The 13,680-nt window shown below is 47.3% G+C and overlaps 1 protein-coding gene across 1 annotated transcript in view; it reads right to left on the bottom strand.

Annotated features, from left to right (window-relative positions):
- Positions 1 to 13,194, bottom strand: part of LOC135825327 (uncharacterized) — a 16,210-nt gene extending 3,016 nt beyond the window's left edge. The window contains exons 1-9 of the mRNA XM_065338064.1: positions 12,594 to 13,194; positions 9,666 to 9,806; positions 7,236 to 7,409; positions 6,898 to 6,945; positions 6,506 to 6,544; positions 3,686 to 3,756; positions 2,070 to 2,192; positions 1,073 to 1,181; positions 204 to 443 (exon numbers count right to left, since the gene is read on the bottom strand). Of these exons, the coding sequence (XP_065194136.1) occupies positions 204 to 443; positions 1,073 to 1,181; positions 2,070 to 2,192; positions 3,686 to 3,756; positions 6,506 to 6,544; positions 6,898 to 6,945; positions 7,236 to 7,409; positions 9,666 to 9,806; positions 12,594 to 12,708 (1,060 nt within the window). The 5' untranslated portion in view covers positions 12,709 to 13,194. The remainder of the gene's footprint in view (positions 1 to 203; positions 444 to 1,072; positions 1,182 to 2,069; positions 2,193 to 3,685; positions 3,757 to 6,505; positions 6,545 to 6,897; positions 6,946 to 7,235; positions 7,410 to 9,665; positions 9,807 to 12,593) is intronic.
- Between the last annotated feature and the right edge of the window lie 486 nt (positions 13,195 to 13,680).

The following is a 13,680-nucleotide window of genomic DNA, read 5'->3' as shown; positions in this document are numbered from 1 at the left end:
GAGAGAGAGAGAGAGAGAGAGAGAGAGAGAGAGAGAGAGAGAGAGAGAGAGAGAGAGAGAGAGAGAGAGAGCGAGAGAGAGAGAGAGAGAGAGAGAGAGAGAGAGAGAGAGAGAGAGAGAGAGAGAGAGAGAGAGAGAGAGAGAGAGAGAGAGAGAGGAGGTAGAAAGAGAGAGAGCAAATCATCCCATAAACAATAGCTTACTTTTGGACTTCTTGCAATAGAGGCAGACGGCCAGGAGCAGGAAGAGAAGGAGTACGGCAAAGGCACCCACAATTATACCCACAAACACCAGTGCAGAGAGACCGAAGATCAGTTTACCCTCGCTGCCTTCGGATGTGTTGGAGTTCGGTGGTGTGGTGGCGGCAAGTGTGCTGGTTAGAACCGCATTGGAGAGAGTGGTTGTTTGCGGTCGGGACGGGTCAAACACCGTCGGTACAAAGCCTGCAGGTTGAGAAAGAGTACAGAATGAAACACATGGTATTGTGCTTGACAAGTACCAGCTCGAGCCACCAAAGGCTGGCGACTTGTCAACATTGAGAATGCAGTTGTTTTGCCGAAAAAGACCTGTAAAATTATAAACAGGCTTCCAATTACACCTTCACAAGCCTAAGCTGGCTTTCAAAGGCAATATTCTTTGCAGCTGTAAGCCATTCTTGGTCGGGAGTTTCAGACATTGCTTCATAGCTGGCAGCCCAGGTTGTGACATGACGCGGTGATGATGTTGCACTTTCGCCATGACCGCCTATGTAATGTTGTCATCCCACAGATCATTTCTGTCCAAAGGACGTTTTGCACAGAAGCAAGTTTGTAGTGGATTCGGTGATCAGCCGCAGTCCAGTCACTCTGACTGAGACTTTAAAACGCTTTCAAAACGAAAATATTCACTTTTCTCCCGTTTCTGTACCTCCTAACCATTTTAGTAGCGCAAATTTGAAACCCCGCTGAGTTCACCAGGCCGCAGACTCGCAGTGCATGCCTCGTACGGTATGACTCAGGTCCTCCAGAAAAATTGACGTAAACGAAAACTCCGGCTTGGGTCAAACTGTCCATGTACTGTCGGTATCACTAACCTTTCTCAAACGTTCTGATGACTTCCTCTTCCGTGCTCGCTCCCTCATCGGCTGAGTTAGCAGCAGCTACATGCACGGAGTACACAGTGTCTGGGTCCAAGTGTTCAACCTGTATTCCAAATACATACACCCACCCAGTCACGCACAGAAACACACGAACACACACACACACTCACGCGCCCACGTACAACAATACACACGCACAAGCACACATGCACGTACACACACACACAGGCACAGAAATGTCATCAATATGTGCTATGCTGCACTCCACAAATATATCACACACCCATACAAGATCACCCGAAAACCTGACAAAAGCATAAAGTGTACATATGTGGCCAGAAAACAAATGCGTAGGAAGCAAACATAGAAACTCCAATGTCAAGCCAATAGTGATATGTAAAGAGATTGTGCCTTGTTGTCGCACTATCTGACTGTATAATTATCTCGTTACCTTGGTTACCTTCGTGGACTGACTGTCATAACTACTAACTTATAGGTCTTTTTCTCTTTACAAACAAACGTGGATGTAGAATACGGGATTGGTATGATGAATTAGGGCACGACACATTCTGTGAAGATGCCGGAGTTCGGGGGTACCGGTCCAACCTGTGACAAATCCACGGGCTGCACCATCTCCCAGCAGCTGACTCTAGGCCAATTTACCTTCCACTGCACAGTCCGCACAATGTGCATATTTCCTTATTTCATTTTTTTACTATCATTCACAAACCCAACTCGTAAATAAATAATTATTATGTGGACAAAAACAAACAGCACGCCAACTAATGTTCAGATGCGAGTCGTCGGGTTTGACGTTATGCTTGCACCGGGTACTGAATTAGGCGTGTACGTGTGTTTGCGCGCGTACGTGTGTGTGCCCTGAAGCCACGATCCCGAGTTTAAGAGTCTCATGCTCTACCAACTGAGCAGCGACAGCACACGGATGGAGAATCTGGGGATAGTGGTGCTGGAGAAGGAAATTCGGACTCACCACAAATGACCGGCTGGTTCCCGGTGCCCGGTACGGTCGAGCCAGGCTGCCCACATCGTGATACTTGCGTACATACACTATGTACTCGGTAACGCGGAACACCACAAGCGACACCATCGCCTCCTGGATCGCAAATTCATTAAAAATGCACAGAAGAACACACAAAGGCGTTGTCCGGGTTTGCTAACTCCATCATAGTCACATCCTAAGTCAGTTCATCAGTATTCTCCATGTAGTGATTTTACTGCTGCATAGAACCCCTTGTAAATAGATATCTATACCATTCGGATCACTGTCAACATCGGGGTGTTTTCACAATACGGTAAGAATTTTCGGGCAAGGCCCATCTTCAGGAATGCCTGAAGATGGGCCTTGCCCGAAAATTCGAATAATTTAATATCTCTTTTTCTTTACGTGATTGGTGTAGGCCAGAGACCGTTTGGAGAGTGTTGTGAAGATGTATGGATAGAGTGTAGTGTTGAAACGAGCGTATCTATAACAAACGAGCGATCAGTTCCACTAACGAGCAAGCTATCGAGCGAGCTAACGAGTTTCATCAAGAGTCCATAACCCGGTTATGGACGCTTGGTTTCATTGATGTGGCAAATTATTATGATTATTCTTTTGAAAATTTTTTTTCTAAGTTCGATTTTTTCAGCTGGTTCAAATTATCACCGCCGGCATTTGGGGTTGCTGCTGCTTCACTTCGGACTGCTGTTTGGTGTCGAGATGTCTTTTCAGCGCCGTCGTCGATTAGCCTTTGTAAGAATAGACCGTTTTGCAAAGATTGCAAGTAGCCCTGGTCTTCGCTGCATCGCGGGAGAAAACTTCCAAACGACTGAGCGTAACTTTCACTCGAATGGAGAGGTGACCGAAGCATATCCTTCGACAGGTCAGCAGATGCGGAACAAGACATCAGTAGAGTCCACCAAAGCTGCAACGACAACTGAAACAACTCAAGTGTCGTGCAGGCATACAGTCACCTGTAACTGCGAGTGATTTTCACTTTGCGCGGGATCGGGACTGGACTCTCGATCGATCGACCAGGGAGTCGTAAAATATTTTTACGACTCCCCGGTCGACATGTACTGCCATGTGTACGGAGTACGGTGTACGGTGTTCGTTAGTGCAAACGAGCTGGCCGCACAAACGAGCCGAGTTTCTGGCGAGCGAGCTAACGAGTATCCGGTGAGATCGTTTCAACACTAATAGAGTGGATGGCTACAGTGGAGTCTTCGCGTTTTGAGAAATACGGTAAGAAGCACAAGGATATGACGTTTGGGAATTTGAAAAGCACCACAGCAACCTATCACCGGCAAACACTTCAAATAGGAAAGGCCAGCCCTCGTTCACACACCGTCATGATGTGACCCATAGATGCAGGGGCTGAGTGGAGTTGGAACAAACATGGCTGTCCCGTATTGTCATGTGACCAAACTTGCGCTGAAAGTGATCCCGTCATGTGGACAGTTGAACCAACATGGCAGATATCATGTGACCCATGGATGCAAGGGTTGAGTGGAGTTGTAACAAACATGGCTGTCCCTTGTGATCATGTAATAGATGTGAAACCACTCGATGGGAATACCGTCACAAAGTAAAATCCATTAGCTTACGGTCCAGGAGACGTTGATGCGCGTGTCATCTAGTACAGCGATGGACACGTTGCGCGGGATGCCATCCGGAGCTGAAAAATGATCAGACCGAGGCCAACAGGCAAGCACGCGCACAGACCCCCCCCCCCCCCCCGACACACACACAGACATACACATACAAACAAACAAACCAGTGAAGAGACCCATAAGGAAACAGTTATACGCATAACAGCACAAAGCCTGTGGGAACCCAACTTTCCCGAGCACTGATCATGTACGGGAATCAAAATATTCCAGGAACAATAATGATCAGACAGCTTAACCCTCTCAGTGCCACGGGCGACTTTAGTCGCCCAGACTGAGTATGTGAGTACAAATAAATTCGTATCTCCACTTCTACACACAGGAGAGTTACAAACGACCACTCTACGTCTTCAGGAAGACCTTGGCTATCGACTCATCACATCGCTTTGTGTCCGTGAGGATAGATATCGCCAGGGCGAAGCCTGAAGCGCGCGCGCTCGGACAAACAATTGTCGCGTGTAGAGAACATGACGTATGCGCATCGCGGGTTTCTCTATTTCTTTCGCGGCAACCCATGCGTATTGGGTATCAAAACATCGAGATTTTCAGTGGCTTTCAGGCCAACTTTGTCCGAATTTCGTGCGTTGAAATTTGACTGCACTGCGATCGATCGCGCGCGTGAGAAAGTGCAGATGCTACGAAAATGCAGAAAACGGACTTCGCTCAGGCGCCCCTCGCGAGGAAGACTATTTTCGCTGCATATTCTCTTCACAGCTGTCTGCCTGGCCATGATATCTTTCCAGAGAGCCATCGTTTGTAAAGATCCGTGGATATACAGCTGAGCTATGAAAAATTTGAGTTCAGCTCAACTCGGAAAAATTTGAATTCTTCTGACCCCCTTGGCACTGAAAGGGTTAACAAGCAGTCTACCCAGCTGGCCATCCCCCAGCAGGATAGTCCTGCGTAGGACAAGGACATCCGTGTACATTTCATACGTTAGAAAGTGTGTGTGTGTGTGTGTGTGTGTGTGTGTATGTGTGTGTGTGCGCGTGTGTGTATGTGTGTGTGTGTGTGTGTGTGTGTGTGTGTGTGTGTGTGTGTGTGTGTGTGTGTGTGTGTATGTGTATGTCACACACGTGTCCCATATGCAGTGTTGCCACATCATTCTAGCCAAATATCAGTAGCATGACAAAATAAAATGCATCATCCGGGGGCTTTGCCCCCGCCCCCCCCCCCCCCCCCCATAGCGACCTCGATACACACACATGCAGCACTGATAAGAAAAAAACATTAATGGTTTTGCGTGACACTCAGGCTGAGTTTGCCGATTTTCCCCGAGACGGATGATGATTTCGCTCAGCGCCTCAGGAGAGAGCTATGGAAACACTCGTGATGCGCAGTAAAAGTCAAAAATCTGGATCACGACTCCTAAACCATGCATAAGGTCAAACTTGAACACTTTCATGGCTGTTGTCGGCAGGAGAAGGTCAATTGTCTGCAGGTCGTGACATGCCTCAAAAATCGGCAGGCTACTGATATGTCGGCAGGTGTGGCAACACAGCATATGGTCCAGTGGTATGAGCAGTCGATTTCCAATCGAGAGGTTGCGGGTTCAATTCCCGACGATTATGGTCGCACATGTCTTTCTTCTCTTTCTCATTCTCCTAGCTCTTCTTTCATTCTCCTGGGCGGTCACCAACAGCCAGTGTATGCCGGAGTATGCGGTGTGTCGTGTGTTTGTAAAAAAAATGGAAAAAGTGGAAAAATAAAAAAATTGGGATTCATTGGCCAGAAAAAGCCACTTCAATCATCTGCGTAGTGGATACCAGGCTAAAATTAGTGGCGGTCGATTCATCAGCCTTGCAAGCTGTTGAATGGTGTAATCCCAGCACAAGTTGCCATGTCTAACATAGCTGTTCGCCATCATCGCTTCCGCGATGGGCAGGTCTGGGTCTGAGTATGTGTATGTGTATCTATGCATGCCCTGCTTTGGTGCAGTGCTTAGGGTGGGCAACCCGAAAGGGGCAGTACACCCTGTTTGCCGTATTGATCCAGCTAGGGAGTATGAGCAATGAGTGGCATAAGCATGGTGAGGCTATACAGCTGCAAGCAGCTGCAGTAAGACCGGGTTTAAGCAAAAGCGGTCGTTAAAGCCAGGTGGTCTTTAGAACCAGGTCCCACAGTGTCTGCGTAGAACCGTCGGTGCACGGAAAGACGGTCATTAAGAGCAGGTGATTGCTAAACCCAGAGGTCGCTTACACCAGGTTTCACTGTACCAATGCACCGGCAGTAGTGGGGCAAGCGAGATTGCACTGAGTGTTTAACCCATTCAGCGCTACTGGGCCTTGCCTATGGTACTCTGCATATAAAATGCTAAAAACAGGGCCAATAGCAAGTTCTAAAACTCCAGGGTTCTGGCAACTGGGGTCCTCAAATATTTTGGAAATGATTGCCAAGACTATCAACCACAGGGTGACAGAATCGATACAGTCCCCAAAAAGAATAGTGCATCACAATAGGGGACGCAAGTTTGCTCAAATTGCGTGAAATACGCCAAATGCGTGAAATTGCAGCTGAAAGATCGCTGAAAAGAGACGAAAAAAAGACGCGTAGTGTTTCCGAGCGGGATTCGTACCAACGACCTATCGTACAAGAGGCAGGATCATGATCCAACTGACTAACAGTGCTTTTACACACCAGACAGTGCCAGAAATCACTATAATATCCCATGACGTCTATAGACGTCATCCCGCGCTTGGGGGGCATTTTCAATGACGTCTATAGACGTCATCAGCGTTCAATGGGTTAAAGACTTACCGGCTTGCACTGGTGGAAGAGTAGATACCAGCGGAATGGCTGAAAGAAGCAAACGCAAACACAGACACATGGCCAACCGGGCACATGCACAAAGGCATACGCACAGGCACATATCAATACACCAGCGCACGCACAGACACGGATGCACACACACAGACACACATGTGCACGTAAGACACAAGCACAAGCACACACATACACACACACACATGTGTACACACACACGTGTACACACAAAAGAATCACATTATCCGAGGCAACTCCGAGTTTCATATCCGTGTGATCACCAGACAATAAACACACACCACTTTACAGAGTCTAAATGCAAGCACTCGGGATCACGCACCCCACACAATCTTCACTTTACTGGGTAACCATGGAATTATTCTTACTGGATTGAATGGATGCCGGCATCATGGATGGTGGGCTTGTGCTGCGTTCTGGGATAGCCAAGCAAAACAGGACCCATACATTACCAATCAGTGTGCTGAAAGCAGTAACAGATGACCATGACCTATAGATCACATTACCTATACATTGCATAACATAAGTATACATCACATTTCATAATTATACACCACATGACCCATAGATCCCATGATCAATAGATCACATGACCTATACATCACATGACCCATACATCACATGACATAATTATACATCACATGACCTGCATATCACATGACCCATATATCACGTGACCTATATATCAAAGCAGGCAGGCACTCACCGCTGACGGTTAGATTTGTTGTGTGAAAGCTGAGAAGGGAATTATTGCGCAACTGACACTGCAGCAAGCCTGTGTCGTTGAGTTCCAGGTCTGTGAAGTACAGCGTTCCGTTCCTTAGAAAGTTCACTCGACCACCGTCCAATGGAGGGTCAACATAGAAATGGAACATGCCACCTGGAGTAAAAACGGACAACAAAGCGTTTACAAAGAATCTTCGAGGAGACAATGTTTAAATTAAGCTATGAATATGACTACATATCGAACAAGTTACTTAGTTGCGTAATGATGCCTTCGGCCTTCATTTTATTCATAGCGTTAACAAAGCGTTTCGAGGGAGCTTAGTGAGAGGAAGAAGGCTATTTAATAATTGACATCTTCCTTCTTTGTCCCTGGCTAATGCAGTAACAATCGGAGATGGAGAGGGAACGGGAAAGAGGAAGAGGGAGAAAGAGGGAAGAGAGAGAGAGAGAGAGAGAGAGAGAGAGAGAGAGAGAGAGAGAGAGAGAGAGAGAGAGAGAGAGAAAAAGAGAGAGAGAGAGAGAGAGAGAGAGAGAGAGAGAGAGAGAGAGAGAGAGAGAGAGAGAGAGAGAGAGAGAGAGAGAGAGAGAGAGAGAGAGAGAGAGAGAGAGAGAGATAGAGAGAGAAAGAAAGAGAGAGAGAGAGAGAGAGAGAGAGAGAGAGAGAGAGAGAGAGAGAGAGAGAGAGAGAGAGTAAGCAGTGAGGTAACACCATATTACAGTACTGTCGGGCGACAAAGAACGACCAGGCTAGGATTTCACCAAGCACAGCATACCCATGCATACACGGTGACTTAAAGGGGAAGTCCGGTGAAAAATATAAATTTCACAGTCCGTAGAGTTCGGGTCGCTGAGTCGAATGGTCTTTGTCCGAGGATGCTGCGGTTTATGGTTCGTCAGATACGCCCAATCGAACATGTGCGAATTTGAGCGCGCATCACCCAGATCCAGGTGATGACGTCACAGCGTGCAGCCAGGTAGCCACACCATCTAGGTGTGTACAAAAATGGCCATATTCGGAGCGCGTTCGATTGGGGAACCGTTTGTCGCAGCTTCTTCGGACCAAGACCATTCAATTCAGTGTTACAAACACTACGTACTTTGTGATTTTAAGCTCGGTAACCCTCGAGGTTATACCGTATTTTAGCCGTTTCCGAGTTGGACTTTTTCCGTCAGCCTCTACGCGCTGCGTGCATGCAGTGCGTGCAGTGTGTTATCTAGCAGTAGTGCAGTCAACAAACTCATCACAGACGGAACTACTCCCGCATTGGACCCGCACTGCCGTGCTGGGGTAGTATCTACAACAAGACTCGAGTCACAACTGGCACAAGACTCAGAAAACTAGTCAACACACGGACTTGTCATGTACTACACTCATATCAGTCGTATTATTATGATGTAGTCAGAGAACGTGCGTTTCTCCTTGCCGGTACGCGGTGCCGGTGATTGTACTTTGAGACAGAAATGTTTAGTTTTCCGCTCCCGCCTCATTATTTTATGCTACAGCGATGAGTGCACAACCGTGACAAGTGACAAAACAGCGAACAGCTCCCGGACCTAGAACTTTCAGATTCCATAGCGTTGCGAGCGAAGAGTCGTGCCCGTGGTTCAAAGAGCCTGCACTGTTCTCCAATTGAGTAGTCCGAAATATTCCAAGTTCGCACCAAAACATCACCATGTGGCAGGCTACTGCCTAGCACTGGAGTCTAAGCGAATCTAATCGGTATGGAACAACATTTAGAGCACTCGCATCACTCTTCTCCATTTTGGCGACCCTGCTCTCCAGCGATCTGATAATTACATCAGCCTCGTCTGCAATATGAGCTGCTGCTTCTTCATCAGTCGGAAACTCAGTAGCGCTCACTCTTGACGGGCCCGCGCGGCCATTTCTTCAGCTCAATACCGAGATTCTCAGCCCCAGACCGAACTCATGAAGGTCAGCCATGGCTGCATGCTCACTCTCACAAGGAGTTACAGGTCTTCGGGGTCGCTTGCATCACCTAATATCAGTCGCCAAATCACTTGAAATAGCACTGACACTATTGCTTTCACGCACTCCTTTTGACCTAGCTGCACGCTATGACGTTGCAGAGGGTGTGGCGCGGCCGCATGACGTCATGGCGCAGCCCCCGAAACTCAGTTTTTCAAACGGAAATATCTCGAGAACGCTTTGTCGGAGACACGTGGGACCAACACCATTCGACTCAGCGCCCGAAACTCTACCGACCCTGAAATTTAAATTTTTCACCGGACTTCCCCTTTAACTGTGCACACAGACTGTAGTATATGACCATACAAACGGCCATGGCTAGGAGGCTGACCCCCTGTTCTTCAACACCCGACAGTACGGTATACAGAAGTGGGGGGGGGGGGGGGACGACTCTACAGTCTGCGTTCGCTTGGCTGTACTTACTCGGTTTAACTTGCCAGAGGGTCACGGCACCCGGGAAGTTCAGACTACAGTGGAGCATGAGACTGTCGCCGACAAAGGCCTGTACCGCCTTAGGCGGTAAGCTTGCCGTTGTAGCGACGACATCACTCGGAGAGGCAAGGACTGCATACAACACGGCCAAATCACACACACACACACACAGTCCACAACAATGCATTCACAATTAACGCTCCAAATTTGGCAATTATATAGACACATAACGAGAAAACCGTTCTGAACACTTCTTCTTCTTTTTACATGTACATTTTACATTCACATTGCTCTCGCATGTTTGTTACTATTGTAATAAAGTATGTCGACCGCCGAGTTAATACACTTGATTGCCATCTTAAAGTTGCTGTCTCCGAAACGCTTGTTTTCATATAAACAGAGTGATAAAACATATGGAAAGGGCTCAGGCCCTGATACGTGGAAGGGATAATAATTGTCAATATTGCACATGAGTTGAGCATGTGTTCTAATACATGTACAAGTAATGCAAAACAATTAAACAAACAAATGAGCAATAACTGCAGGATTGGTCACAGGTCCTAAATCATGCAAGGGATAATGATCAACCTTGCGAGTTCGACTCAAAACGAGTTTTCTCCCGAATTTGAATGATACAGAGCAGATCCATATGTATTTTCTGTGAGTGTTGCACATTCTAAAGACCCTCTTCTCCGTGTAACAATCTGTGCCTAGGACACGTGCAAGCGTGAGTTCTAACCCAGGCAGCTCCTTTTGACGTGCTTTCTCTAAGTTTCAAGTCGAGCAGAATCTCTCTAGAATAATGCAGCTTCTACACTTGAATCATCATACAAAGTTATTACAAACGACATGACAACAAACAACATTGTAGTAAAGAGAAAAGGACCAATAAACTACAAGTTACGTTTTAATAGAGAGGTTCCGCACTACGTAAAAGTTGAGCAACTTTACGTTAGTGGGCGGGAAAAACTTGTGAATTCGCAAGTTTGCACTCCACTTATGGAAAGTTGTCTACGGAGAGTACGTAGATAGGGCTCTGATAACGTAGCTGGTCCGTAAGTGGATTGGGGTACAAATTTATGACTCTCCCCAGGTCGATCTGGTCGTACACTGCCGCGTTCGGATTTGCCAAGGGCAGCTACGTGATTTGAAAACTATGTATGGCGGTACCCAGATGCGCATGCAGTTTACATAAGACGTTCCATAGATCGACTATGTTTTTTAATAGCGTAATTACGTTATGCGGAACTTCTCTAATGTCCACTAACACCACCGGTTACTAAACAATCAGCTCATGCGATAACATTTCACGACGCTGACTGACGGTACTGACGTTCTACAACTAACTGGCTAACAGGGCTAGCACATCTTGGATGCGCACTCCAACGGCATTCCAACTTGGAAGGTTCTAAGTTATATGATAACATTAGGATGGGAACGTCAGCACCGTCGGTCAGTGTCGTGCAATGTCATCGCATGAGCTGGTTGTTTAGTAACTGGTGGTGTTAGTGGACATTATAGTGTAATTTGTAGTTTCTTGGTCCTTTTTCTTTACTATAAAATTATCCTTCGTTCTCCATCCGCGTCCATGACAACATTGTCATAATCATTATGGATATCGGACATGCATTCAAGGAAGGCGCCTAAAAGTCTCTCTGCGATCGAGATTGGGAGCAAGCCACAGTGAGGATGTTGCGGCCTATGGAGGTACATGTATGTAGTAGAGAAGTAGTTTCATCATATACATTAACAATGTGTAACCATGTACAGGGATAATGCCAAAACATGAAACTTCAATGGCTATGTAAACAGGTCGATCTCAGATCACCGCAACAATGATGTGCATGTAGGAAGAGTGAGCTGAACAATGTGTTGAACTCAAGGACTGCTGCGGAGGAATCGTGTACAAGCAACAATCGAATCATTCAATCATCAATGCTGTTCCGCCACTTGCGCACTGCACTTCAGAGTGCAGTCCAAAAGGTCTGCACGCACACACACACACCACGCAGTGTGCCGAGTACTGTGTAAAAAACACGGTGCACACCTTCCGCGTTGCAGTTCGCTTGACTGCGCACTTTCCACTTTCGACCATGCGTACAATGAACTCCAAGCAATACAATGCCAATGTAATCCTGAGTGATGGCGATGGAGAGACCTGGGTCAGTCCCAGAGTCAGACCAGGCCACGACACACACACACAGCTTGCAGCTTAGGGTGAATGCTTCGTTCAGGACCATCAAGCAGGGCTTATACTCGCACTCAGTGTGCCCAGTTGGCTAAATCAAGGTACATTCATTTCACGAGTGCAATCTTCCTTGCGACGAATCGATCATGGAGTCGATCAATATTTGACGGCACAACAATGGAGGTGCTAAATCCGTCCCAAGAATACAGCATTCCTCCACAAACAGGGAGCATTATCTCCCCCATCCACCCGCTGCATGTTTCAAACACACCGAGCTCCGGAGCAAGCTGAGGCCTTTTACGCTCATGCTCAGCGCATTCGCAAGGAAGCTAGCAATGACTGCTACTGGTATGTTAGATACGTACATGTAGATCTACTGTAGATTGTGTTGGAGGACAACACAATCGTTGAACTACAAATACAAAAGACCTAAAGACATGATACAGTGCATTCCGCGAGACGTCAAGCTGCGCTTGGGGCTCGATTGAAACAAGTGCGCTAATAATGAAATAATTGCCACGAGCCCTCACACGAAACACTCGAGGAGACAAAACGACCACTTCCAGTGATGAAGTGGAGAACACTGAAGCCATTATGTCCAGCCAGCACAAACCAGATGCAGGCATGTAGCGCATTTCACAACAAATTACCCAGCAGGGAATCAATGACACCAGAAACGGCCTGGAATAGGCGAAACGTCCAAAGAGTGAAATAGGAGGGAGAGCACTTACTTGAAATTAGAGACAGTATCAGAATAGCTTTGCTGCCGGTGCGACGATGAACACCACCACCACCACCAGTGGCTGCTGCTACGCTGCTGCAGTAGCGCATCCTGTCAGAGGTCATGTCGAAAGCTGGCAATTCAAACGTTTACCGGGCCAGCCAACTACTTCCTCGCCGAAAAACAGCGGGCACTCTCTATTGTTTCAGAGGAAGCGTCTGTTCCGACACGCTACAAATTTGCTTGCAGGCTAATGAGAAACCGTTGACGGACTTCAGCAGGATGAAATAATTCAACACAGAAATTCTATTCGCTCCGGCAGCGACAACAACTAACGCCTTGCGCCGCTCAAGGAGAGGAAGATTCTGAGTGAGATGTGGTCTGCACATCTGAGTACGACAGCAGATCCTCATCCGTGTGACGAGAAATCAGACGAGCTTTGTGTTCGATGCCTGCACGCTCGCGAGGTTGTCCTACGCAGTCAACTGCCTTCTCGGGCCGTGTACATGCAGCAGGACACGGTCAAGGCGCGGGCAAGGGCGTGAAGTAGCGCAGCCGTTGCCTTCACTCCTTCAGCTGATCATAGACGCACCGCCACAGGCACAGGCACAGGAGATCGAGAGTCTCTCAGAGGTTGGAAGTGTACAAAATCGCGCTCGGATGCTCCTGGTTGAAACTGGCAAGTACTGCACTGGTACCGTCACGCTTCAACTCACTAGTAGATCTACTGTACATGTACTGACCAGAGTAGTCTGTAGCCTTGTGTAGACAGTAGAGTGTAGATCAACGGTAACAAATTAACAATCGTTATTCATGTGGCATTCATCAAAGACATTTTTGCTACTCGACGTAGATCATACTTCACAGAGTCTGTGCAACTGCATCCTCATGTCCTGTCAGATCAGCGCAAGGGCAGGCAAGGAAGAGGAAATATTATTACTAGTTTCCTATCCTCAAAGCTGTCGCAATCAGACTTGTGAAGTCACTGAAGAAGCGTGTTCATGGAGTGCCGTATCATGTCAGCGCACCGGGAGACGTAAAAGGCAAGTGGGAAAGGAGCCATACTGTAAATTTCAAGTGTAACAGTAATAGTACTA

The sequence above is a fragment of the Sycon ciliatum genome, chromosome 9, assembly GCF_964019385.1.
Source record: "Sycon ciliatum chromosome 9, ocSycCili1.1, whole genome shotgun sequence".
Lineage (NCBI taxonomy): Eukaryota > Metazoa > Porifera > Calcarea > Leucosolenida > Sycettidae > Sycon > Sycon ciliatum.
The sequence above is the reverse complement of the archived record's forward strand: the minus strand, read 5'-3'. Positions and strand labels throughout refer to the sequence as shown.